A 26,942-nucleotide genomic window follows, 5' to 3' on the forward strand; every position below is an offset into this window, starting at 1 on the left:
AAAGATCCTCCAGTTTCTGTTCCCGCCTATCACTAAAATTTGATCATGAATGATGGATCCTCTTGTATCTTTTCCCACCATCATTGAAAGCTGCTCATAGTGTTTGATTAAAAATACTTCTTGGAAGTATATTAAAAATACTTCTTGGAACTATCTCTAAGAGTTGGCTGGGAGATGCAAGATATTGCAACCTTATTATGCAGTTGAAAAAAAAAATAGCTTCTAATCCAATCTTATTATGATGTTGGGAAAGAAAGGGAGCTTATAATACCATTCTCATGTTCTCTTCAGTTAATTACTTCAAAAGTAGACCATTTCTTATCTTTATCATAATCTAATGACAGTCTTCCTTTTGTCAAAAAAAAAAATGACAGTCTTCCTTGGTACTTTTTATTTGTTTCCTTTCTCAAAAACAGTATTAAGGAAGACTGCCATTAGATTATGATAAAGATAAGAAATAATCTACTTTTGACGTAATCCTTTCTCGTCTCTTGCAGAATTTGTTGTAGGCTTCTATTGTATTATTTTTTTTGTTTTATTTGGTCTCACATGTCAATAATACATAAGTAACTCTTTATGGATCACAATTCGAAGTGCTTACTTATACTCCTTTTATTGATTTTGTTCATCTTTCAAGGAAATTAATATTCTTAATGAATTCGGAGCTTCTTATAAACCAAGTTCTGCATTTCTTTCGTAGATGTATGATAACAAGAAGAGACAATCCTGATGGCTCACTTTGGAGACTAGCAGTTGAAGGTTTCAGTTGCATTCTGCTTGATGATATTAGAAAATTGACTGGGAATGCAGGGCCTGAGTTGACTATTACCAGACCTGCAAGAATGCGTATCTGGAAAGAAGTTGCTGACATTTTTGAGATATTTCTAATAGGCTACTGTGGTCGTGCACTTTCAGTGATGGTGGACAGTGCTGATGAATCTCTCGAGATGAATCTCCTGGATATTCTAGGAGACAAGATTCTCAAATCACAGATTGATGCGCCTCTTGAAGTAACTGTCTAACCCAAATCTTTTTAGATATTGACACTAGTTCTTTCACTTTACAACTGCACATATTTTGTAATTTTTCACAAACCCTTCATCAAGATTTGGTAGGGAAGATAGTAGATTTAGTTGACTTTATAGGAAAATTGTTAAGAATGCCCTTTTGGGGTGTGCCCACCACTCTGGGGGATTTAACTTTCCAATTTATTATTTTTTGGATGATGAATTTTTGGTGTGAATACAAAGATGCCCTTTTCTCGGGAAAAAAACTTCATTTTGGGCCACTTTGTACCTTCCCATGTTAATGAACCAAGTCCATTTTTGGAACTTTTGTATGCAAGATGTTCCAAAGGTGTATGTCTTTCATGTCCACTCTTTTCTGAAAAAGAATTAAATGCTATTTGTTAGAGTGGGTAAAATTCCCACATTGATTGGGAAATGAACCAGTGGTCTCCTTATATGGACTTGGGCAATCCTCCCCTCATGAGCTAACTTTTGGGGTTGAGTTAGGCCCAGGTGCCATATCTTTACATTGTATCAATACCGTTTGAGCTCCCGATCCACACTCCAGTTTGGCCTGGGTGTGAAGGTGGGTGTTAGAGTGGGTAAAAGTCTCATATTGGTTAGGGAATGGACTGGTACCCTCCTTATATAGACTTGGACAATCCCCCCTCATGAGCTAGCTTTTGGGGTTAAGTTAGGCCTAGATGCCATATCTTTACAATCCTCCCGTCATGAGCTAGCTTTTGAGGTTGAGTTAGGCCTAGGTGTCATATCTTTACTCTACCTATCATGGTTTCTCTCAATCTATTGTGTGCCCACTAGGTATTCGCCAATAAAGTTCCTCCAAGTGTCCCCTATTTCTATTTGGTTTTCAAAATACCAAGTCCAACGAATAGCCAACCACCACCAACTTTAGGACCCTTGTTTGTGTAAGCAATTTAACAAACAATAGTTGCCTTTGCTATACTGAGTTCTCGAAAATAGGCTACGGAAAAAGAGCATATGCATTTCAGGTGACAGAGCTCCGGTCAGTAAGATTTGAGATGATAGGAATTAGTTATGGCCTTCTGCATAAATATGGAAATCAGCTATGAATTTATAACCCAGATTGGTCGCTTGAGAAGTTCAGAAAATAAAATATGATGTTTATCCATTTTTATAGCTCAGACTATTTGCTTAATAGCCACTTGAAGTTGTATGTATGTCTGTTATCTTGGTTATGCATTCAAGAAATAAACTTTGAGATCAAGTATAATGCTGATAATCATGTTAATTGTAGATTCTGGAACGTCTAATCAGCACTCTGGATCGGTGTGCATCACGAACATGCTCCTTGCCGCTTGAGACTGTCGAACTGATGCCTTCACATTGTAGCAGGTTCTCCTTGACCTGTTTGCAAAAGCTGTTTCTTCTGTGCAGGTATATATAGTACTCCGTAATCTTTCTTTTTTTCTTATGTTTGCGGTGATTGTCATTTCACTTGGTTTCAGTCAAGGAACCGGTGAATGGAATTCAACTAGATGTGAAGTAAGCAACATATCAATAAAGATATTAATAAGCAGATGTGAATTTATTCTGGAAAGGTACTTGATGGATGAGAGCAAATTAGGTGGGTGATTAATTCTGTTGAAAGTGAGATTTGAAATGCTTCTCTTTTTGTTATTCTGAAATGATGCAACTATGTCAGGAGAAAATCCATTGCCAGCAGCACGTGTGGAAGAAGTTATCTTTACCCTCGAAGAGCTTGGGCTTCTTGTGGTTCATTCGGACACTGTTTCCCAACTTCCTTTACATCCTTCCTTAAAAGAATGCCTTACAAAAGAGAATCAAGCAAGGCGTTCACATTTACTTGTTCTTTTCCCATCCTTGTGTGAACTTGTTATATCAAGGTAAGCAAGCAGGTGAAACGACAAAAGAGAATGTGGTTTAGCTCTAGATTCTTCTGTATAGGCATCTTTTGGTTAAAGGAGCTATTGTGTGGTTATTTCATACCAAACTTTCTATTGTTGTTTTTTCTTGATTAAGAAGTAGATATCTAATATGTGGTAATTCATTATTTGCAGGGAAGCTAGAGTTAGAGAGCTGGTGCAACAATTGCTAAGATACGTCACAATTGAGTTAGGATTACCAAAGTCTAGTTTAACAGTTGGCTCCTAATATTTGTCTTCCTCCAATTTTCAGTGTTTTATAATAGATATCTGTGTATTATGTATGCTAAAATAATATATTGTATGCATCATTTCCTTTACTTGATGAGGTGGTATCTTTATCCTACCACCCACATGAGACTATTATCCACTTCTCTTCCATAGGTTAAATCTTTCTTTTACGCTATCTCATCGCTTTCAACTTAATTTTTTAACACGCTTGTTCTGTTTTACTCTAATATTATGTTCAAATGGAATTGTAGGGTGTGTTTGGTATGAAGGAAAATGTTTTCCATTTCTTGAAAAACAAGTAGATTTTTGACTAAAATAATTAAGCTAAATAAGATGGATGTTTTGTTTTAAAGAATAAATAACTAAAACTCTATAAAAAAAATTACAAATAAAAACTAAATAAGAGGGTATTTTTGTAATCAAACCACTTATTTTTAGAAATGATGCAATGGTTATTATTTTTAGTGGAACAAACCAAACAATCAATAAGAAATAATGTCAGGATAACTAATTTCAGCATAACTTGTATTCAAATCAAACGACCCCTTAGTACTACTTTTAATTATGTTGATTTTAACGCATGCATAAATTTTTCATTACTATATATGTTTTACATGATATATTTTACTTGAACCAAATGTTTACCGATAACAACAAACTCTCATAATACATACACCATCTCTCCAAATTTCATTTACTTGCATATGTTGTTATCGAATAATTTAGTTATTAACCCAGCGATTAACGCCTTGTTTGAATGGTTGTTACCCGTTGTATTGTATTGTTAGTTTAAATACAATGTTTGTTTTAATTGTTACTTAAATTCTATTGTATCGTTCGTTTAAATCTATGTTAGGTAACGACAAAAAGACTCATTTTATGTAATGATAGATTTGGTGTGATCGTGTCATTACCTTAATATTTTCCTCTCATTTTATCTTTATTTGTTATATAGAAATCATATTTCATCTTTTATCATACATTTTTATAATAGCTCTACCATGTATCTACTTTTTTGATAGGTTATCACTCAAATTATAGATGTGTGACATTATGTAACGATGAAGAACGATATAACATGATACAACACAACACAATACTTTATGAAATAATACCTAACAACCATCCAAACAAATGTTAGGCTAATTGCTCTCTTAGTTAACAACAAAGTCACCAAACATATACCTAATAGGCTAAAAACTAAATAAACAAGTAATCATTTCACTTCTCTATATAGCCTATTTTGTACCCAAATTGCTTTTTCTTCTTCTCTTGTTTAAAACGACCAACGACTAAAGAGGCTGTCACCTTGTTTTCATCGGAACATTTACAATAAAGACGCTCTACTCTTAACTCTGCACCCACTACTGATCCATTTACACACCTGGCCACTTTACTCCGTTCAATGGCTACTCTCGCCTTCAATTCCGTCGCCGCCACCTCCAAATTCCGATCCTCCGTCGCCGCCGCAAACTCCTCTGTCCGTCGCCAGCTGTCACATGTCCGCCTTCCGTCTTCTCCTATTCAGCCATCATCTGCCTTGCACTGCCGCTGGTCTTCTTCCGCCTCTTCAGGTATCTTTCATTTCTTAGTAGAGACGGATCTAATCCTTCTCAGCTTACTGCTTTCCAATTCTAAAAATGTTGTATATATGATAGATACTTAGAATTTATTGACTTTAAATCTTGAGTGCAATTCCTTTTTAGAGAAATGTATGTTGGCATTTTGCCTGATGAAAAATAAATACAATAGCACACTCGACTCTGGCCTCTGTTTATAGGAAAGGAATTCGAGAATTTTTTAAAGCAAAAAGGAATCTGTAATTAGTTTAAAGGACAGATGCATTTCTCATCTGTTTTTTTTTTGGTAATAGCTAATGATACAGAAGCCATGGTTGACTTTTTGAGTTCATAACACAGCTTGTGATGAGCAGTTTTGCTGCTTTTAATACAATACCCTTTATCAATCAGAAAAAAAAGATATTCCTTTGTTTATAATTAGTTGTATAGATGTATAATGGGATTGTGATATGATCAGGTGTGAGAGCTCAGGTGACAACCACTGAACAAGCTGGAGTTGAGGCTGCTGCAAAAGTTGAAGCTCCGGTTGTTATTGTCACCGGAGCTTCTAGAGGAATAGGGAAGGCAATTGCGTTGGCTTTGGGAAAGGCTGGTTGTAAGGTCAGCATTGTGTTCCGTTTTTTAAAATACGGAAACCTTTTGGTTTTGAGATTCGTTGCCTTCCATATGTAACTAGACAACACAGGAGTGTTAACTGCCAGAAAATACCAGAGAATTTTTTCTTCAACAAAATTGCGTTTTCAGATTTGGAACTTGGTGGATAATGGGCTAGCCTTCTTTCCTACTTCACTTAAATGCCTGAGTTTGTTCAACAGCTAGGTTTGGAACTCGTGAAACCTGCCTACCACACATCCTCTCCTAAACCAGAAAACTTGTTCTTTTGATAGTGTATTACTAGAATTTATCTAATTTCACTCTTGCATTTGTATCCTATGGTGTTGGCGACCTATGTGGTTTTACTGTAAAACATCATCAGCTTTAAGGTGCTATGGTAGTTTCTGAAGTTGTGTTTCCGTTGGCCATAGTTTAAAAGTGAAACAATGGGAAGTACTCTCTCTGTTCTTTGACTGCTCTGTGTATCATCTTAAGGTAAAATGTTTAAATGGATAATTTTAATTGAGAATAAAAGGCTTTAAAAGGATAGTTTCAAATGTGCAAAAAATAAATTAGTTACCTGAAAGGTGTCATATCAAGTGTAAAACAATACTAGTTTGCGTTACCCTATATTGTTTTTGGGTGCAATTGCCGTTAATAAGCAGAAGCTTATACGGGCCAGAGTAGAAAGTGAAGCGGGTCCTCCTCCTCCTCCACATCTTCTTCTTATTTAGCTTAGTGTTTACTACGTGAAGTCAGGCATTTCAAAAATGTGGATTCCGTAGATTTAAGTTCTTCCGAAAGCTTCCAATAATGTTCTTAAGCTGACATAGGTTGATACACAGGCATTACTGTTCATCAATTTATAATTTTTCCCATACCTGCTTGATATAAAGTTCAATGTTGGTGGCAGGTCCTTGTGAACTATGCCAGATCTTCAAAGGAGGCAGAAGAAGTTTCCAAAGAGGTGTGTGTTGCTTTCTTTAGTAATAATTTAGTTTAGTTTTTGGTATATATTAATATCCCTGATACTTCCATTCCCAACTGAAAATTTCATTTTAATTACTTGAAACATGAACTGTATCTCTAACTTCAGTCTGGTAGCCTTTTAATTTTATTTTATTCTATTTTTATAGATAGAGCTAGGTCTTCCTCTCTGATTCCAAGAACTGGTCAAACATGGAAAACTGATTCTGCTCTCTCATCTTTGTTAGAATTTTTCTGATAAGATAGGAGCTAGCTAATGACCTGATTGCTTGTACTGAAACCGTAAAAGCGAAAGGAATTTATCTTTGCTGGTAATACTCTTCCATGGAAGATTGATGGAGTTGTGGATATATATGATAATGGCTCGGTGAAGTTATACTACCTATATTTTATACTTGCACATTTCAAACAATTATGTTTTCTTTTCTTGGGTAATCCTCATCTATCAAGAAGTGTAAGTTTAGGTTCAAACTTTGTGTATGGTTTCACTAATCTTCATGTAAGTTCCATCCCAAAACGTCAGCAATCATAGGTTGCTTTAGTTTTATCTCCGTCTTGTAAAGGAGCGAAACCTGCTTTTATTCTACTCAGTCAAAGATAAAGAACGTTTTCTCATTGTCCTTACCGGTGCCAAAGAAAGATATCTCATAAGCTAGAAGGCTTGATAGAAGATGTCTGACACTCATTTGACAAACACTTCCATCCATTGTTTGATTGCTGTTAGATTTGAAGCTTCCGTTACTACTTCAATGAGCAGCCATTTATTCTTGGGTGTGGGAACTGGGAACAAGTTATAAGGTCATGCTGTAGGCTGTCTCTCACGTTCCTCGAAAAATGAAAAGATCTTTTCTGAGTGATTCAAGAATGTCATATTTTGTAGATTGAAGCATGTGGTGGCGAAGCCTTGGCTTTTGGAGGCGACGTTTCGAAAGAAGAAGATGTAGAGTCCATGATGAAAACTGTAAGCTCTCTCTTTTGTTAGTAATATTAGTTAATGGTGGATCTTATCACAGTTGTTGCCAGCTGAATTGCACCTCATAAGTATCACACCTGCAGGTGGTTGATCGATGGGGAACAGTTGATATCTTGATCAATAATGCAGGTTAGCTACCACCTTTATTTTGTGGGGACAATTCAAAAAGATCATTTAATTAATTTTGCACCAAGATAATACCAAGTTAACATTTGTGCTGTGGCATTAAGCATCCAAAAAAAATCTGTGCAACTTTCTAGTTAAGAGAGGAACATGTTTTTACCCCATATATACAAGTGAAACAATATTTTTTAATGCAGGTTAGCAACAGTCATCCTGTTTTGCATCAAGTTTTATTAGAATTCCCAATCAGTAGTTCTCTTTTTCTTCTTTTCAGGTATCACGCGTGATACCTTGTTGATGAGAATGAAGAAGTCTCAGTGGCAGGAGGTTATTGATTTGAATCTTACAGGAGTTTTTCTCTCCACACAGGTCTATATGCTAGCTGTGTTTCAATTGGTAGTTTGGTCGTCTCCCCCAATCCCTCCTCCCAAAACCTGTATGTATTTTATTAAGAGAAGGTTCTTACGAGGGATCTTTCTTCTTGTTGCAGGCTGCAGCTAAAATCATGATGAAAAAGAAAAAGGTAGATTTGTCCATCTACCTCTTGCACTTCAGAAATAATATTATTTGTCTGGTAAGGTTCAAGTTTTCGGAAACTGTTGCATAGAGGGAAGTGCATTTGTTTATTTACCGAAGAGATCCGCCGCAGGTAATGAGGGCCTTAGCTCTATGGACTCTACATCATTTATAAACAATGACTACACCACACTAGCCTTTTCCAAAACTTCATGTACGGCAGAAATATCACTAGAACAACCATGTGGGGCAGCGGTCATCCCTAGCCTTTGGGTAGAATAACCAAATTATATTTGCCGTTCCTGGTTTCTTGGACTCGCATGCTAGTCAAAGCAGAAATAAAAAAGGAATTGGAAACACAATGACAGGCTGGCAATGTGTGACACTTGCACTACATTGATTTCACAGGGCATGGGCAAAATACTTCTCTTATCTGGATTGAAGGAAAGTGGACAGAGAAGATAATGATACATTAGTTGAAGGGAGATAGCTGATAACCTTATTCCCACCTAGTGTTAAAAGATAACATAATGCTACAATAAGATTGTCATGTCAATTAGTTTCCTCTCTTGTTAGAAGCGTCAAAAGCTGAGTTGATTTCAGCTTCAGAATTTGGATGTTGTCGTGTTTGAAATTGGTTATGATGGAAGGGTTTTGATGTGACGCAGAATCTGTTTCCAGCTATTCCGTTTCATGGATTTCCGTTGCTGGTGTCATTTTCTCAGATTCTGTTACCTGCTTATTGCTGACAGTTACCTTTTCAATGAATTTGAATCAGTTATTCATACAAAACAAGAAACAAATTTACTGATCCTTGAGTATGTTAAAGTAGCCAGGTTGTGCCAGATGCCAACTAATAAGACTGTTGCCATCATGTTTATCTAGTGATATATTCTGATTCTTGAAAAAGAAATTTGATCACTACGATCAAAGCAATGCAATGCACTTTTATACTGTTCCTTATATACTCCAGAATTTTTATTTAGGCATGGTCTACACTTCGCAGGGAAGAATCATCAACATATCTTCTGTTGTTGGCTTAGTTGGCAATGCTGGGCAAGCCAACTATAGTGCTGCTAAAGCAGGAGTCATTGGCTTAACCAAGAGTGTTGCAAAAGAATATGCCAGCAGGAATATTACTGTAAGTGCTCCTAGTCATTCCGTTGTATCACTTGGCTTGTTTACATTAATGCTAGTTACGAAGGATTTGGTAAAGCATATTATTAAGGAACTTTTTCTGATGAGGACAAACTAATGAGTTGTCTCTCTTATTCTTTCCGTTGGTGATATAATGACTTCTTATGGCTCATTCTTAGGTTATTTATGCTGAATTTTACCTTTCGACAGGTTAATGCTATTGCCCCTGGATTTATTGCATCTGATATGACTGCCCAGCTAAGTGAAGACATTGAAAAGAAACTTTTGCAAAGTATTCCGTTAGGTAAGAGCAGCTGTCTTTTAAAGTGTTTGTGGCATTTATATCTCAACATAGTGACGAGTTCCCTGCACCTCTAAGACGAGGAAAAGGTCTACAACTTGACTTCTAAGATTAGGACTCCAAGTAGAATAAGACAACATCAGATGCAATAGTCAGGTTTCATTTGCATCAATAGAAAACTCTGACTCTATAAATACGAATAAAACTAAGTCTGAACTGAAAAACATCAACTGAGCTTGAAACTTGATAGAAGGTAGATTTCCCTTTCTTCAATGCATCCAACATTTCAAAGATTTTGTACTTGCTATTTATAAAAGATTTCATTTATTAAACTAGTAAAAGTAACTACTATTCAGTTTAAATTTTTAGGAAATATGGTTCATATCTTCATATCTATATCTTTCAAATTAAAGCACAATAGAGTTCCTGTAAACAACAACTATATTGACTAACTTTGGTTTCACATAATACAGGACGCTATGGTCAACCTGAAGATGTTGCTGGACTAGTGGAATTCCTGGCACTCAGTCCCGCTGCCAGCTATATTACTGGACAGGTACTTCCATGTTATGTAGTTTCATTTGCCATTCATCCGAAGCTTCTCTCTTGCTACCTCATGTTAAAACATCTATTTATTAAGAATATTTATCTCCTTTACAGGTTTTGACCATCGATGGTGGGATGGTTATGTAGAAGTTTACCCCATACTTAGTTTGCTCATGAAGAAGGATTGAAAGGGTGATCACTTATGTTATACCATGACTGTAGCCTCTCGCCTCGTCTAGTGCCCGCGGAAAAGGAATTTGTTAATTTGGTGGTAGAAGATGGCCTGTCTTGTCATTTTTCTGCATTTTCCCCTCTTTTTTTCCGTTTTCTTATCTGAGTAAGCATTTTTGAAACAGGGTTTGATCATTTTGTTGTAGTTCCTACGTTAAAGCAGAGTAAACACTATTTGATGTACTTCCTTTGGCCAAAGCATCTTCATGTGCTGCCATGAAAGATTGCTGCTCTTTGCTTTGCCCCTGAGAGCTGGAGATTGATAAATCAATGGCATAATTTAGCTCATGCTTAATTACAGTTGTAGTAGTAATTTATTTTAGCTCTAATTATGAATTGATCACCTTTTAATCCCCTTTTAGTTTTTTTTCTAAGTCCAACAGTACCCTCACTAACAAAAGCCCTGGACTAGAGAAAAAAATACAAAGATGGTCCCTTATGTTCGGGGTAGACTCAAAATACTTCCTAAAATTTGTCAAAAGTGAACATTTTTTTTTATCTCCATCAAATATTTTATAATTCTGCCGATTTAACTTTAAGGTAACTATGGAAAATAAATAAACACCAGAAAAGTGTCCTCCAATCCTAAAAAATTGAACACAAAAAACAGTATTAAATACTATAATGCACCAAACATAACATATATTGTACATTAAAAAAAAGTATTAGATTTTTAGAAATAGACTAGAAATATCAAAAAAAGAACTTTCAAATGTGAGTTCTCACTAAAATTCTTTTTTTTTCCTTCAGAATTTAAATATAACAAACAGAGAGTGACCAAAATGATTTAGAGTGTAGTTTAGGGACTATTTTGAACCTGACCCAAACATATGGACTATTTTTGTCATTATTCTCCCCTAAATTACCGTTCCTCTTTTTCCCTTCTTTATCCTCCATGGCCGTTTCCCCCACTCTGTACACCTTCTCTATTATCTTTTCTCTGTGATTTCAGCGGCCAACAGTAAGTTTTTCTTGCGATTTTAGTGGCATAAGTTCTCAGCTGCTCTATGTTTCTAAATACTTTTTCAATTTTTCCGTGCAATTTCATAAAGAGACGAGATACTAGTTAACAACTGGATTTATACTTCATCGGTGTTGTGAAAATTTCCTGTTGCTACAACATTTTTTTTTTCAAATTTGAGTTGTGAGATTTTAAATGGTTCCTTTTGTACTTTCATTCATGAGAAGAAGAAAAATGTGCAATTGATTGAAGGTCAAAGTTTTTTTTTTTTTTAAGATTGACATAGCAGTAGTTAGAAAAGAACTTTTATTAGGCAGAACGAATCCTGCAACTGGCTTTTAACTTTTATTAGCTCAGTAGAGTGTGTGTGTTTAATCTCCTAGTAATCCAAATCTTGATAGGTGAATGTGATGATAATTCGATATTGATGAAGCTCAGTTCTTTGAGGACCTTAATGTTTTTTTTCTGTAATGCAGCTGATCTTGATGGAAAGAATGTAATTGTTACAGGGTTAGATGGTGATTACTTGAGGTATTCCTTGATTAACTGATTATCCTATCAATGTTTCAGTTTCCGCTAGGACAATCACTGTCAGCTATTGCCCTTGGAACCATCAAGAAAGAAGTTTTTTATTTTTATTTTACGGTTCCCTCTTTATAGTTAAAATCAAATGCAAATGTGCTTGAAACATAAAGTTTGAAGTGGGATGGGATGGGATCTAGCAACTTCACCTCCTTGATATTTATTAATTCTTTTTTTTTCCATTAATCAAGCTGTGGCAGGTCACTCTTATGGTTTCCGTGGACTAGTGGTGATGAATACATAATTTCAGGGCAATTCTTTCCTTAAGCAGTCCTGATGAGTAAAGTTGGTTTTGTTTCTGATATCAACAATGAACTTCATATCGATTTTGCGAAAACAGAGGATCACTAGTGCAATTCATCAAACAATTGTTGTATCTTTGTCCAAACAAACTATTCATTCATGTCACATTTTTTGTTCGAAAATATCCGATGCAAATTTTACTTCAGAGAATTCAGAATCAGAAAAGGAAGAAAGGTTGGTAGATCAGGGAATGGTGGCAACAAGGAACAACTTAAGTCAAAGAATTGAAAGAGTACCCATAGGAGAGTCCATTGGATCCACTTTCCAAAGCTGGATGGGTGATGGTCTACCTATTCATAGAGGTGACATTTTCCACACTATGAATCGTTTGCGCAAACTCAAACTCAACAAGCGTGCTCTTGAGGTTCTTTTACTCTGTCCTTTCTTGCCAAATTTGAAAATGGGCATTTATCTATTATGAAGAATTCAACCTACTGAGAATATCACTAGGGTGCACTTTACATGTTTGTGTAAGATATCTAAGGGTAGTAGTAGTGAAGGAAGTCGGGGAAGAGGAAAACTTTGTCTTGATCTATTCTGTCATGTTTCAGGTAAAGCAGTTGCAGAGTGTTATATTCCATGTTAGTTATTCGGGCATTTTCAATATACGAATTTCCTCTATTCCTTCTCACAAAATATATACTGAATTTGCTCTATTATGTTGTTGAGCTCATTTTCAAGTCTTACCTATCATAATGCCTAATCAAGCATATGTAGTTGATATTGACAATCTTTAGGTTCTTAATCTAGCTGTATTCATTAGTGTTTCAGTGTTAGATTCAGTTATCATTGAAATAGATAGAATTTGGTACTCATTTAGAACTTCACTTGTGATATTAAGCAATATCTATGCTTTTCACAGGTGATGGAATGGGTTATAAGGGAGAGACCATACAGACCAAAGGAACTAGATTACTCATATTTAGTAGAATTCACTTCTAAGCTTCATGGGATATCACAAGCTGAAAGCCTATTCTCACGAATTCCGTCTGAGTTCCAAAATGAGTTGCTCTACAACAATCTTATACTCGGATGCTTGGACAGAGGACTGATAAGGCTTTCACTAGCATATATGAAGAAAATGAGAGAACTGGACCATCCCATATCTTATTTGGTGTTCAATCATCTCATCATTCTCCATTCCTCCCCAAGCCGCAAGAAGTTCATTCCTAAAATCTTGACGCAGATGAAAGCCGATAAGGTTACTCCACATGTTTCAACCTTCAATATTCTGCTCAAGATAGAAGCAAATCAACACAATATTGAAGGCCTATTGAAAGTTTTTGGTGACATGAAGAGAGCAAAAGTTGAACCGAATGAGGTATCTTACTGTATATTGGCCAATGCACATGCTGTGGCTAGATTGTATACAGTTTGTGAGACCTATATTGAAGCTATTGAGAAATCTGCAACTGGACAAAACTGGTCTACATTGGACATTCTGGTCATACTCTATGGATATCTGGGAAAGCGGAATGATTTAGAGAGGACATGGGGTGTCATTCTGGATCTTTCCCATGTTAGGTCTAAGAGTTATGTCCTGGCGATCGAAGCATTTGGTAGGATCGGAGATCTCTGTCGAGCTGAAGAGCTGTGGTCTGCAATGAAATCAAGGAATTCTTTGAAGTCAAATGAGCAGTTCAATTCGCTGATAGCTGTATATTGTAGACATGGACATATCACCAAAGCCACTGCATTGTATAAGGAGATGGAGAAAAGTGGGTGCAAGCCAAATGCCATTACTTATCGGCATCTTGCTCTTGGTTGCTTGAGAGCGGGGTTAATTAAGGAGGCCATCAAAACTCTTCAATTGGGGATGGATATGGAAACAAGCATAAAGGTGAAAAGATCAACTCCATGGTTGGAAACTACTCTTTCAATAATTGAAATATTTGCAGATAATGGTGATGTAGAGAATGCTGAAAAGTTGTTTGAAGAACTGAAGAAAGCGAATTATACTAGGTATACCTTTGTATACAATGCGTTAATCAAGGCGTATGTTAAGGGGAAGGTATATGATCCAAATCTTCTTAAAAGAATGATTCTTGGAGGGGCTAGGCCAGATTCTGAGTCCTATAGCCTTTTGAAAGTTATTGACCAATTTCGAACGTGATTATATTAGAATTATGTTGTGTGATTTTGCACTCCTACTTCAAATTACTCGGCTAAGAGTAGTCCTATTCTGCGGCTCTGCCAATTGCTGAAGATAGCTATACTTCAGTGTGCCCGTTCTTTTCGAGTCTTGGAGAGATGATGGCAGGTTAGACAAGTTACGCTATATAATGTAGATGTCTTGCTTTGCTAATTGGCATATACTTGTTCATTAAATCTGCTTGCCTTTCCCTTTAAATTCTGTTGTAAATGGTTAACTTCAGCATTGTAATATTTGAATGGTTCTTAGCAATTTGATATTGCTTTAGGGTTTCTTTTGAGAATATTGTTATAAAGATGTATGTTTGCGGTAAACATCGAACTCTTGTTGCTTCAAAACTAGATTTGCTTTTTTTTCTTAGTTTATAGTATGCTTATCTGGTCTGGATGCAGTTTGTGCTTCGTTGTTTTCATCTTTGCAAGAAATTCTAGGTTGAGATGATGCCTTTGTTTCTGGACTCTATACATAGTGTTGCATTATTTACATGTGTCGATCTCACTTTTGTCTTGAACTTCAATGTACTCTACATGTATGGAACTCAAAAAGGAAAAAAAAATGCTAGATCAGAAAAACAGTTTATCTATATGTATACAACATATATGCCTCTGCATATTTCATCTTATTTCATCACATTGTATGGTTTCTCTTTCAATTTTGGAAATGTTTTTGGAAGCTCTTACTCCGATGGTGGTTTGACTGATGGCATTACCATTGTGTATGAAATGTAATTGAAATAGAACGTGATTTGAACCTTAAATATTAGGTTGCTAGTTGCTACTAATTGATGAACTTGTATCAGCTATGTTGCACTTCCGGTACTTGCTCATTGAGTTGCTGCATAGATTTTAAGGTATGCGATGATTATCAAAAAACATGCTTCATATTGCTGAAGAAGGTAATGCAGCACATAGCAGAATCAGATCAAAGTTTTTAATTTTACATAATGTTGTTTGTAGTTTGGCCAATATAATGGGGAAAAGAAGAGAGCAGAATCAGGAATTGATGAACAAAGATTAGAAAAATCTGCAACAGAGTATCAGGAATTGATGAACAGAGAGGAGTTTTGTGAAGATTGCAGCTGAATGGGACAAGGACGAGGCTGAGGATGGACAATCGTTAGCAGATGCTAAGCACCAAAGACACAAATGCTTGACCAAAAACCAGTTATTTTATCAGCTACTATCCGAGCTTTTCCAGACCCACTTGTGGAATTACACTGAGTATATTGTTGTTGTACTATCCAAGCTTCCTCTTACACCAGATCCTCTTTCTTGGAATAAATATCACTTTTCTGATAGACTATTTTGTCACATATACTTTATAATAAGGTTAATTATGACAGCATGTCCTTTTTCATCTTGATGATGAATATTTCTCACCTTTCAACAACTATCCAAGAGATAGTCCGTGACTACTTTTATGTCCCTATGCACCGCACATTGTTCATATTCTTCGTGTAAATAATGCAACGCAGATTTGAAATTTTCAATCCTCATGCAGAGGTGGAGCTAGGTCGGGGTTTATGGGTTCGGACCCAGTAGTTTTTTCGTAGATCCTATATTTGTATTAAAAAATTAATTGAATATATATTACTATTAATTTGTGAACCCCTTAACAAAATTGATTGACGGTTCTAAAGGAAATTTAGAACCTCCAAACTCTTTATCCTGGTTCCGCCAATGTACTCACGCAATGCCTAGATTAAACTGACCTTCACCTAACCATGTGATTTGTATCTGCACAAAAAATTATATCTTATTTTAGATTGTAAAATTTCTAAGGGTAATGCTAAATGCTCAGAAAATTTAAAAAGTCTATAATATCTTTTTTATTTTAAAATAAATTGGTTTTTTTCCCATTTTCTTAGTTCAAAGGGTAAAAATGTTTAAAAAGATAAAATAACATAGGTAAAATATCATTCTGGCTAAATTTTCTGGCCAAAAGGATTTTTCCAATTTCAAAACTCTCTTTCTTTTTTATAGTTCATGTCTCGTCAAGATATATCAACACAAATTGAGACGTCTCCGAAGAACTACTTCAAAAATTGATAGGATCATTCAAAGCAGACTAAGTAGTCGAACAAATGAGAGATTGGGGGAATTCCACTCTCACCCTACTATTAGTAATAATCCAATTTAGAGTAAATAAGAAATTATATGATTTAATAATGAGTAAATTTTAGGCTTAACAAACATAAAAATTATATTTGTATGCTATAGCTATAGTTTGTATAATTGCGTTCTATGACTATTAATCTGTATATTTCGGTATATATATACAATGTATTTGTATATTTCGGTATATATATACACTATATTTGTATATTTCGATATACTTATTCATAAAAACCTGTCATGTCTTGATCTGTATATTTCGGTAATCTGTATGTTGATTTGTATACAAACTAAACAATAGTAATTGTATATAAACAAAATTACTACATATATACATAAAGAGATTATACAAGCATATCTTGTTATGTATAACTATTAAAAATATACAAACAATAAATTGAATTTGTATAAACAAACTAAAAAATAGTAATTGTATACCGAATGGGTAATTTATACAAACAACAAATTGAATTTGTATAAACAAACTAAAAAATAGTAATTGTATACCGAATGAGTTTGTATATCGAAATGGGGTAATTGTATATCGAACCAGATGACAAAAAAAAAGGAATGTTTTTGTGAATTACAAATAAAATAAACTATGGATATAACATTTAATTTGAATTAATAATTTGTTATTTCATACAATTTTTCCTTAGTAAATATACATAATCCTATAAATTTAATTTTTATTCCCAAAAATAAAAATTGACTTGTGCACAGGTGGCATTGCATAGGATGGGGTCTCAAGTATATCTACACGAAATTATTGAAGTGTGAAATTCATTTCTAACTGATTAAAGCGTGAAATTCATTCATAACTAACCACTTTCATAATGAACCCTAGCTGCTACTCCTATTAATGGCAAAATTCCTTCTCTGGAAAAACAAGAAAGTATCCACATTTATTTCAACACTTCTCATAAAGAGAAATTGAAATTAATTTTGCATTTCCCCAATTTCATCACCAATTGCAGAAGCTTTTTATTGCGCAGTATTCGAGGTAAGGTCCTGTTGTAACATTAGTAGCTATCGACTGGTTTTTGTTCCTTCTTAATGATATCCTTGGTGTTCGGGTCTCCATTAATTTCACGGAATACTTATCAGCAACTAACATCAGGTAGCTTTGTTAATCAAAACTAGAACATATGTTTTGTTTTTGCTGGAATTTGAACCTGAAACGTTAAGACAGATGAAAAGAAATTACCTACTATTTTTTGAACCTGAAACGTTAGGACATATGAAAAGAAATTATCTATTATTTTTGTTTAGGTGGGAATTTGAACATGAAACGTTAGGACATATGAAAAGAAATTACATATTATTTTTGTTTCTGCAGGAATTTGAACCTGAAACGTTAGGGTTCTAAACCTACTTTACTGACCACTAGGTCACGTCCTTTGGTTGGGGTGTGGGCATTGGAGTTGGTAGAGGAAGACGTAGGTAAAAAGGAATAAAGATCGTGATAATTTGATTCTTTATTGTTGTAATGAATAGAAAAGAAAATGGAAATTTAATTTGTTGTTTTTACTTGAGGTATCTCAAGAGAACTATAGGATAAAGGTTTGTTCTTTAAATGAAAAGATTCAATTTTTTTATCAGTAAATTGGAAAATGATTAGGAATTTAAGATTGACTTTAAATGTGATTTACAAATTAAAATAGTTTTTGTTAGTATTTGAACTTTGCTTCATTGTATGCAGAGGCAATTGACTTACAAAATCATGAGTTACTTCCGGGCATTCTTGAACAGTCCTGTTGGTCCTAAAACAACTCACTTTTGGGGTCCTATGGCCAACTGGGGATTTGTCATTTCTGTATGTTCCTAACCCCTGCTGATCGTTTTCGTTAATTTATCGCTGTTTTTTTTAATCTAATACTGAAGTCTCTGAAATTTACTTGAATTGATGTGTTAGGGAGTGATGGATTCACAGAAGCCCCCTGATGCAATATCTGGCAACATGACTTCAGGTGAAATAGTTGTAGTCTTTACATTTTTAGTCCAAACTACTCGAACAATGGTTGATGTATCCTTTTTGAATGCAAAAGAAAATGTCTCTAGCAGAAACAATGGTGGATCCAGTATAAGCTGTGAGTTTGGCCAAAACTCTGCTTTGGACTCGAACCTCATGTATATATGTGGAAAAAAAGAAAAATGCCTCTCGTAGAAACAATGGTGGATCCAATATAAGCCGTGGTTTGGCCAAACCTATGGCTTCAGACTAGAGCCTCATGTAAATATGTGGAAAAAAAGTGTAGATAGGATTGGATATATATTTCAGAACCTGCATTTTTAACTTTGCTAGAACTTTCAGCATTTAAATTTTGGATCTGCTGCTGCTCAAAACATAAGTTTCTGGTACATCAACACCTTCTGGTGTGCTTTGCTTTTGATCCTGCATAAATGATTGTCTCAGTTTCAGACCATTTATTGAATTTTCTTGCTTTTGTTTCTTTGGCTGCAGTGCTATGTGTGTATTCACTATTGTGTATGAGATTTGCATGGATGGTACGTCCTCGCAATTATCTTCTTCTGGCTTGCCATGCTTCAAATGAGTCAGTGCAGCTCTATCAACTCTCACGTTGGCTAAAGCATCAGCGGTATGTGTCTCAGTTCACGAGTGCATAATAATCCATACTAACATTAAACAGAAACAACAATATTTGAACAATTCAGTTGTAGTTACTAGCAAGTTCTGCTACCAGATTAAGCGTTTAACCAAAGTTATGAGCGCCTTTTATGTAGATCCGTCTGGATCAACTTTCCCTTCCCTTTATTAATCTGATCTTCATGCTGTGTTTTCCTTTAGGTACTTGTCTCAAAAGGAAGAGAACGTTTCTTCATGACATAAAGTTCCGTTCTTCTCATCATCCATCAATTCGACAATCAAAAAAGAAATTGTATCATACTGCAAAAGAGTTGGTTATCTGTGTGGCATCGATTGTACAACAGTGTCAAATGGATGGAATGACGCAAAACGCTGACAGACGATAGCTCTGATGTCTCCTATCGATCTGATAATGGAGCACCAGGATATTAACAATTCAACTATGATTAGCTTGAGTTAAACATTTATGTTACAATTTGCTACTATTATTGTTCAATGACACATGCTCCTTATCGTCTTGCTTTCTGGATCTCGTATGCTTCTGTTTAGTTTTGCAGTAAAAATTGATCGTTGTAACACCTTGATGGAGCTTTTTTTGTTCCTGTATTCATCAAAAGCTACATAAAAGATCATCAATCGAAGTGATGTTCAAGTGGTGAAAATTTAGTTTAAAAAATTATTATTCTCGAGTAGAAAGTCTTTTCCTGACCACTTTTACAAAGAGAGAATAAATATTCAGAAGCCTAGCAACGATTACAGGGAACCTATATCCTGCCCTTTATTTTTATTGATAAAGGAGGTAAATTCGCAAGGTAAAAAAGCAGAAGTCAAACTATTAGGTAAGACTGGTACATAGATTTTTGTGGTCCGGCCTTTCTCTATACCCGCGCATAGCAGAACCTTAGTGTATCGAGTTTTTTTTTTTAAAAAAAATCTATCAAGTAGCAAATGGCCAATACACATTCATCCCAGAAAAGGAGGCTGAGTCCGGAGTGTATGGAATTTGTTAATGTTGAAACTTACAGCTTGTTTGGATGGTATTATTATCTAATAATCCTATTTTATCTTTTTCTCTATTTTTTATAATAATATTTTTTACCTCATACCCTACTTATTTTTGTAGCCTTTGAATTATTGACGTCACACATCATCTAATAACGAAAAATGATACAATCTATTTATTCAAGTGATATATTCATCAAAATATAAAATACAATGTAATACAACACATTATGAAATGATATACAACTATTCAAATGAGGTGTTAAGGTCATAGTTGTTCCTCTCCAAACCCTAAAACTTGCTCCTCCAAACCGTCATACGTCAATTCATATTTGAGGAAGTTTTGATAATTTCCACAAAATTTATGAAAAAACTTTTGAAGTTATAAATTTTGCTTGAAGTTTAGCATATTACTTGTGCAAATAAATTTCTGTAATACGCGTCAATAGATTATCTTATCAAGAACAAATTATAAATATCCATATTTGAAGTTTATATCTGAATTTAGATATATATGTTTGAAATTAAGAGTAGTTTTTTGAAGTTTGAACTATGCACCAATCTTCATCCTTGCCAACATTTGCACATTTTTTCAATAATACATAATTGATTTAAATTCACTTTTCGTAGTCAAAATTCAGGATCCACTTCTTCAATCTTGCAATAATAATTTTTAAGTGATCAATTAATTTTCTCTATGAAATCTTATAGAGATATATATTGGAATTATTTCTTATATGATTCTGAATCTCTGAGAGACTTGGAGTCACGCATTAAATGGGCTTTATCTCATGAAATTTTTAGAAAACAGCCCAACGCAGAGTCAAGGGCCCAAATACTTCAAAAAGGCCCAGTAAAAATGAACACAGCCCAATTAATTTTCCAACACTGTTATAACCAGAATATATTTCAATATAACACGAAAACCCTAGCACCCAAGCAGACACCTTCTATCAGCAGCTGCAGGGGAACAGCAGCATCACCGGCAGCCATGGTTAGTTAGTGTGTTAAACCGTCCAATTCTCCGATTGAGTTCTGTGTTAATCCTTTTTGTTTTTTTTTGTAGGTGAAGTATTCGAATGAACCAGAGAACCCAACCAAATGTGAGTACTCAATACGATGCATACATTTTCTGTTTGTAGCATTATTTAAGAGTGTTTATATGTGTTGGTTTTTATTTGATTGTTTAATGCTCTTGTATCAGCTTGCAAAGCTAGGGGTTCGGATCTCAGAGCTCATTTCAAGGTGTGTGATATATATTTTTATGTTATATTTTGATTTTATGTGATTTTTTTGCTTTGCAAGTTATTAGCGTCTGCTATATTTATTTTTGTTGTTGCGTTGTGTGGTTCAATATTGCGATTGCATATCGAGCTTAACTTGTGTTTTCAGCAAGTTTTTTTTTTTTGTAATTATATTCAAGTAGAATGACTTGCCTTGTTGAAGTAAATGTATCCATCAATTAAGTAATAGGTAAACATTTTTTGACAGTTCTGTTATGCTATGTTAAATGTGTGTTAAGCTGATGATTTCAGCTAAACTACATATGATAAGCATATGGTGGCTCTGTTTGTTGGCAAATGACACTGTGTCGTTTCTGTTTGGGATTAGTGCATGACAGAAGAGGGTGGTACCATGCAATTTGAATGATGGTAATAGATGTATTGGAAGCATGTATCCAAGTTTGTTCACAAAGTAATAGGGTAGATGCACTTTTTTGTCTTCTGTTCTTGTGTTTGTCACTGTTCAGTGGCTCTGATTATTTATCACTACCATTGTATAATATTCTTGCAAAAATAGCAAGGAGTTCACCATCTCAATCAATCTCTGATAGCACAAAACTCTGCCTTGACTACTTTTATTCAGAATATTGATTCTTCTGTTGACAATTGGTTCTCTAGGATCAATATTCTTTCTTCTGTACACTTCTGAATCAGTTGGAATGAAATATAACAGTTCTGTATCAGTTGGAGTGATATTTAACAGTTCTGTAATTTTTGATGGTCATTCTGATCTTTGCATGTCTTCCTTACTCTAATGTGTACTTATTATCTATCTCTAGAATACTAGAGAAACAGCACATGCCCTTAGGAAGATGCCTTTGAACAAGGCAAAGAGCTACTTGGAGGATGTTCTTGCCCACAAACAAGCCATCCCCTTCACCCGCTTTTGTCGTGGGGTTGGTCGCACTGCTCAGGCAAAGAATCGCCACTCAAATGGACAAGGACGTTGGCCTGTCAAATCTGTGAAGTTTATTCTGGATTTGCTCAAAAATGCTGAGAGTAATGCTGAAGTATGTCCTAATTTGTAGGATTATATTATTTCGCTCGGTCCTTTGCTTTCATCTTTTCCCTAAAGATGTTGCTTTCACCTCAATTTAGGTTAAAGGTTTGGATGTGGATTCACTTTACATTACTCACATCCAAGTAAACCAAGCACAGAAACAGAGACGCCGTACATACCGTGCTCATGGAAGAATCAATCGTGAGTGCTCCTCTTATTTCCTCGATGGTTCTTAGTGTAGTTGAGGATATGCATTACGATTTTAACTTCTTGACCTTTCTGCAGCTTATATGTCACATCCTTGCCATATCGAGCTGGTATTGTCTGAAAAGGAAGAATCTGTTAAGAAAGAGGTATAGTTTCTATCTGTCTCCTCGTTCTTCCTCATAGTTGATTCTCATAACTTGAGTACATGGTGCCTACTTTATAACAGTTGCCTTTGCTGTTCATCAGTCATCTTTAGATCTTTTTGTTTCTGCCATTATGTTGTCTCAAGTATATTCTTTTGTAATTATCCTAAATATTTTTTTATTCATGCAGCCTGAGACTCAGTTGGCTCCAAGGAAGACAAAGGCATCTTCTTGAGGGGAGAAAGGAATCCCTAAATTTTTGAAAGTGTAATTTCAATATTCCTGTAGCCTTGGTGTCGGAAGAATTTAGTGCTATTTCAAACATTTCTTCATAGAATTTAGTATTTTTGTGTAATTTTACTATTTCGGTGCTTAAATTGGGTTGTGCTTTTTGAGCATGTTTACGAGGAAATTTTGGATTTCTATGGTCTTGCTTTTTCTAAGAATGAATTGGGATTTTAGTAGTATTCTGATTCTCTCAGTGGGGAACGCACAAAATTTTAACTGTTGATGATGAATTGCTCTAGTTATCATCTATGATGTTAAAATTAGTGGCTTGAAATATGTGGAGATTCTGATCTGATTGCTCTTTTAGAGGATCACTTCCAAGGCTTCTTATAAATAATCCACAGTGATCTCGTCCTATGTTCCTTATCCAACATCTTCGAAAAATTTGAGAAAACCTGGTTTCAGGATTAATTTGAGTTTCACCTGAAGGGTAGAGGTTGTGGCAGATGTTGTAGTGGCGATAGATTATCTTGGGGTTCCCAAAAAAAAGGGATTAATATGAGAATTAATCTATTGGAGAGCCATTCAAATTACTGTATTTTACTGCATCACTGTGTGACTTTGAAGTGATCATTGTAATGTTTAGGTACGATCCAGCACGAAATGTAGTGATAAGCATGTTCTCTAATCTTAAATTTAAGACAAAAGCTTCAATTCTAACTTCAGTACTTGTGGGAGTTTCATGTAACTAAATTAATTTTGAGAAAGTTAGATATTAGCTAAAGAATAGAGAATTAGCTAAAGATGATTTGACTGTTTTAAGAAGATATTAGGGAAAAGGGTCAAAAATACCCCTCAACTTTAGTTTATTAGTTGACTATACCCCTGCCGTTAAAACAAAGTTATTTATATCCTTGTCGTTACTAATTTCACCATTTATACCCCTCAATTGATGGAAATCCCCAAACTAACTCAAATTAACCAATTTTTACTTAAATTGCCCAATTTTAACCCGACCCGACCCACCCAATAATATAACCCATTTTTGTTCTATCTTCATTCTTGTTCATCTTCATCTTCATCTTTAAACTTGTGGATTCCGTAGCTTTAAGTTCTTTCGAAAAATTCCAATAATGTTCTTAAGCTGACATAGGTTGATACATAGGCATTACTATTCATCAATTTATAATTTTTCCCATACCTGCTCGATATAAAGTTCAATGTTGGTGGCTGGTTCCTTGTGAACTATGCGAGGCATAAGAAGATTCCAAAGAGGTATGTGTTCCTTTTTTTTAGTACTAATAATTTAGTATAGTTTTTGGTATATATTAATATCCCTGATACAACCATTCTCAACTGAAAATTTCATTTTAATTACTTGAAACATGAACTGTATCTCTAACTTCAGTCTGGTGGCCTTTTTATTTTATTTTATTTTGATCGATAGAGCTAGGTCTTCCTCTCTGATTCCAAGAACTGGTCAAACATGGAAAACTGACTCTGCTCTCTGCTCTCTCATCCAGACCCACATCGCTAACAGTGTCCAGCCATCACCGTGAAATCCTAACTCCGGTAGACCGGAGGAAATCAACAACGACGAATTAGAGCTCCAAGCTCCAGTAATTTCGACAATTTTTTAGATCTGACTGAAAAATAATGCTCCGATTATCTGTATTTAATCATTGTTGTGTTCTTGTGTTTTTGGGTTCATAGCCATTATTACATTATTTTCGATATTGTTGGGCTGTGTTGGATGATTTTATTGTTTTTGAAAAGGAACACAAGTTTAAAGATGAAGATGAACAAGAATGAAGATAGAACAAAAATGGGTTATATTATTGGGTGGGTCGGGTCGGGTTAAAATTGGGAAATTTAAGTAAAAATTGGTTAATTTGAGTTAGTTTGGGGATTTCCGTCAATTGAGGGGTATAAATGGTGAAATTAGTAACGACAAGGGTATAAATAACTTTGTTTTAACGGCAGAGGTATAGTCAACTAATAAACTAAAGTTGAGGGGTATTTTTGACCCTTTTCCCTAATATAAATATACAACCCTAAATAAAGAACAATAATATAAGCATTCTCAAAGTGCAAACAAATCGATATTATGGAGGATAGTAGTATGTCAACAAGGTGATGCTCTACTTAGAGAAGTATTTTTAGCACGTACAATCATAGCAAAAAGTATTATAGTACATGTACGTCATCCTTCCTTGAAATGAAACTTTTATGCTCGAACTAACATTAAAAAGAGGTTGCACATATTATTTAAGTTAATGTTCCTAATGACATACAGCTGCATCGTCATGCAATTACCCTCCTACAGTCTAAAAAGAAGCTATAATATACAAAATCCTATTTGCTTGAGAGCTTTTGACAACACAAAATGCAAGTCAAATAAACAGGAACTTAGTGCATCGAGCTGTTTTTTTTTTTAACTATCAAGTACAAAAGCACTAATAAATCACATTCATCCTAGAAAAGGAGGCTGAGTTGTTTGAAATTTGTTTAACCTATTGACTCCTTTATTTCTGCGTCAAAATGTTGAAATTACAGCTTGTTTGGATGGGTGTTATCTATAGTATTGTATGGTGTGTTAGTTTAAATAAAATATTTATTTTATTGTTATTTAAATTTTATTAGTATATTGTATCGATAAATCTATTATAACGTAATGATAATAAGTCACATTTTATATAACAACCGACTTGGCGTGATTGCGTTGTTACATTTTTCTTTTTCATTTTGTATTTGCTTCTTATCTTATAGTCCTATTTTATCTTTTTCTCTATTTTCTATAATAACTTCTATCCCATACCTTATTTTTTATATATATTTATCATTCAAATTGTTGATGTGATATTATGTAAAGATGGAAAACAATATAATCTATTCAAGTGTTGTATTCATCAAAAATAATAAAATGCAGTATAATACGACACATCTTGTTCTTCTCCAAACCCCAAAACCAGCTCCTTCAAACGGTCATACTGGTTCAATTCATATTTGAGGAAGTTTTGATAGCTTTCACAAATTATAAATTTTCATATTTATGAGACAACCTGTGAAGTTATGAATTTTGCTCGAAGTTTAGCATATTACTTGTGCAAATAAATTTCCATAATCTACGTCAAAAGATTGTCTTATCAAGGCCAAACTTTAAACATTAATATCTGAATTTTGAAATTTAGATATATATGTTCGAAATTAAGAATAGTTTCATGAAATTTGAACTATGCACCAATCTTCAACCTTGCCTACATTTGCACGTTTTTCAACAACATACACTTGATTTAAATTCACTTTTTATATTCAAAATTCAGGATCCACTTCTTCAAACTTGCAACAATAATTTTTAAAATGATCCTTTAATTTTATCCATGGAGTTTTATATTTATAGGAATTGCTGGAATTATTTATTTTATGATTTTAATAGGCTTTGATTCAAGCATTAAACTTCATTTGAATTACAATAAATTTGAAACACACAACAATTGTACAACAACTAAAAAGAAGTGGAACGAAGAAAAAAAACGGAGGAGCACATTTATATGAAGTTTGCTTACACTAGCCTACGAGTTTAGTAATCTCAGTCCATTTTTACTTGTCCACTATACTCTCTCTGTTCCTAATTATTTGTCCACTTTTGAATTGACACACCTGTTAAGAAAGCAATTATTGATATAGTGAGTTTACCATTTTACCCCAATTAATTATGGAGTTGATGAATTAAAAATTTAAGATTTTCAAGAAGTTCTACATTTTTCAAAGTAATTAATTGAGTACCATATAGGTAAAAATATTTTGACCTTTATTGATTTGTCAAAATGGACAAGTAATTAAGGACAACTAAAAAAGAAAAAGTGGACAAGTAATTAGGGACAAAAGGAGTACTATTTTAGAATGTCCAACAATTCTTGTCTAATTTATAAAACCAATGAATAATTTATCATTTTATGTCTATTTTACCCCTACCATCAAATATTATTCAATTTTCAATGTTTAGATGATTTATATTTAATAAGTATAATTTGATAAAATTATCTCTATCATTTAGTGTTTTTTAATTCCTGTGCCAAGTTAACTATGATGTCGGAGAGAAGATTATTTTTAGAGACTTGACTATAAGTTAAATGAGAGCATTCAAATGGGCTCATCTCATGAAATTTTTTAAAGGAAAAATTACACAAATCCCCACATTTTAG

The 26,942-nt window shown here is 34.4% G+C and overlaps 5 protein-coding genes and 1 long non-coding RNA gene across 15 annotated transcripts in view; all 6 read left to right on the plus strand.

The window, feature by feature from the left end:
• LOC102606077 (protein MON2 homolog) overlaps positions 1-3,341 on the plus strand; it is a 68,643-nt gene extending 65,302 nt beyond the window's left edge. For 4 of the 5 annotated variants that reach the window (XM_015308808.1, XM_006347340.2, XM_006347341.2 and 1 more), the window contains 5 exons: positions 701-1,010; positions 2,287-2,426; positions 2,498-2,616; positions 2,695-2,896; positions 3,071-3,341. In XM_015308808.1, coding sequence (XP_015164294.1) covers positions 701-1,010; positions 2,287-2,426; positions 2,498-2,616; positions 2,695-2,896; positions 3,071-3,164 — 865 coding nt within the window. In that variant the 3' untranslated portion in view covers positions 3,165-3,341. Of the gene's footprint in view, positions 1-700; positions 1,011-2,286; positions 2,427-2,497; positions 2,617-2,694; positions 2,909-3,070 lie in introns of all 5 variants that reach the window. The other variant, XM_015308809.1, reaches the window with a different exon arrangement.
• Positions 3,342-4,381: 1,040 nt separating this feature from the next.
• On the plus strand, positions 4,382-10,452 carry LOC102578766 (3-oxoacyl-[acyl-carrier-protein] reductase 4-like). The gene is made up of 11 exons (XM_006347344.2): positions 4,382-4,740; positions 5,204-5,346; positions 6,254-6,307; positions 7,208-7,288; positions 7,384-7,429; positions 7,698-7,792; positions 7,914-7,946; positions 8,946-9,080; positions 9,287-9,380; positions 9,851-9,933; positions 10,038-10,452. Exons 1-11 carry the CDS (start codon positions 4,572-4,574, stop codon positions 10,068-10,070), a joined length of 966 nt encoding a protein of 321 aa, XP_006347406.1. The 5' UTR covers positions 4,382-4,571; the 3' UTR covers positions 10,071-10,452.
• A 548-nt stretch (positions 10,453-11,000) lies between these two features.
• On the plus strand, positions 11,001-15,514 carry LOC102579095 (pentatricopeptide repeat-containing protein At1g07590, mitochondrial). Of its 4 annotated transcripts, XM_015308812.1 has the most exons (6): positions 11,001-11,115; positions 11,592-11,646; positions 11,889-12,364; positions 12,863-14,260; positions 14,545-14,547; positions 15,109-15,514. In XM_015308812.1, exons 3-4 carry the CDS (start codon positions 12,008-12,010, stop codon positions 14,111-14,113), a joined length of 1,608 nt encoding a protein of 535 aa, XP_015164298.1. In that variant the 5' UTR covers positions 11,001-11,115; positions 11,592-11,646; positions 11,889-12,007; the 3' UTR covers positions 14,114-14,260; positions 14,545-14,547; positions 15,109-15,514. The 4 variants fall into 4 exon arrangements, with proteins under 4 accessions (XP_015164298.1, XP_006347409.1, XP_006347407.1 ...); XM_006347347.2 differs by lacking the exon at positions 14,545-14,547 and having other exon boundaries at positions 11,889-12,551; XM_006347345.2 differs by lacking the exon at positions 14,545-14,547.
• Positions 15,515-17,048: 1,534 nt separating this feature from the next.
• LOC102579853 (mitochondrial pyruvate carrier 1-like) lies at positions 17,049-19,519 on the plus strand. Of its 3 annotated transcripts, XM_015308813.1 has the most exons (6): positions 17,049-17,269; positions 17,606-17,709; positions 17,969-18,082; positions 18,182-18,236; positions 18,731-18,866; positions 19,076-19,519. In XM_015308813.1, the coding sequence occupies exons 3-6, from the start codon at positions 17,990-17,992 to the stop codon at positions 19,110-19,112; spliced, it is 321 nt and encodes a 106-aa protein (XP_015164299.1). In that variant the 5' UTR covers positions 17,049-17,269; positions 17,606-17,709; positions 17,969-17,989; the 3' UTR covers positions 19,113-19,519. The 3 variants fall into 3 exon arrangements, with proteins under 3 accessions (XP_015164299.1, XP_006347410.1, XP_015164301.1); XM_006347348.2 differs by lacking the exon at positions 17,606-17,709; XM_015308815.1 differs by lacking the exons at positions 17,049-17,269; positions 17,606-17,709 and adding an exon at positions 17,295-17,386.
• Positions 19,520-20,779: 1,260 nt separating this feature from the next.
• Positions 20,780-22,976, plus strand: LOC102580390 (60S ribosomal protein L17-1-like). Its single transcript, XM_006347350.2, has 7 exons — positions 20,780-20,870; positions 20,943-20,979; positions 21,081-21,121; positions 21,939-22,169; positions 22,258-22,360; positions 22,445-22,512; positions 22,700-22,976. Exons 1-7 carry the CDS (start codon positions 20,868-20,870, stop codon positions 22,742-22,744), a joined length of 528 nt encoding a protein of 175 aa, XP_006347412.1. The 5' UTR covers positions 20,780-20,867; the 3' UTR covers positions 22,745-22,976.
• Positions 22,977-23,699: 723 nt separating this feature from the next.
• LOC107060668 (uncharacterized) lies at positions 23,700-24,471 on the plus strand. The gene is made up of 2 exons (XR_001473455.1): positions 23,700-24,012; positions 24,185-24,471. It is a non-coding gene; the product is annotated as an uncharacterized lncRNA (long non-coding RNA).
• Positions 24,472-26,942: the final 2,471 nt, after the last annotated feature.

Source organism: Solanum tuberosum, unplaced genomic scaffold (genome assembly GCF_000226075.1).
Source record: "Solanum tuberosum cultivar DM 1-3 516 R44 unplaced genomic scaffold, SolTub_3.0 scf00087, whole genome shotgun sequence".
Classification (NCBI taxonomy): Eukaryota; Viridiplantae; Streptophyta; class Magnoliopsida; order Solanales; family Solanaceae; genus Solanum; species Solanum tuberosum.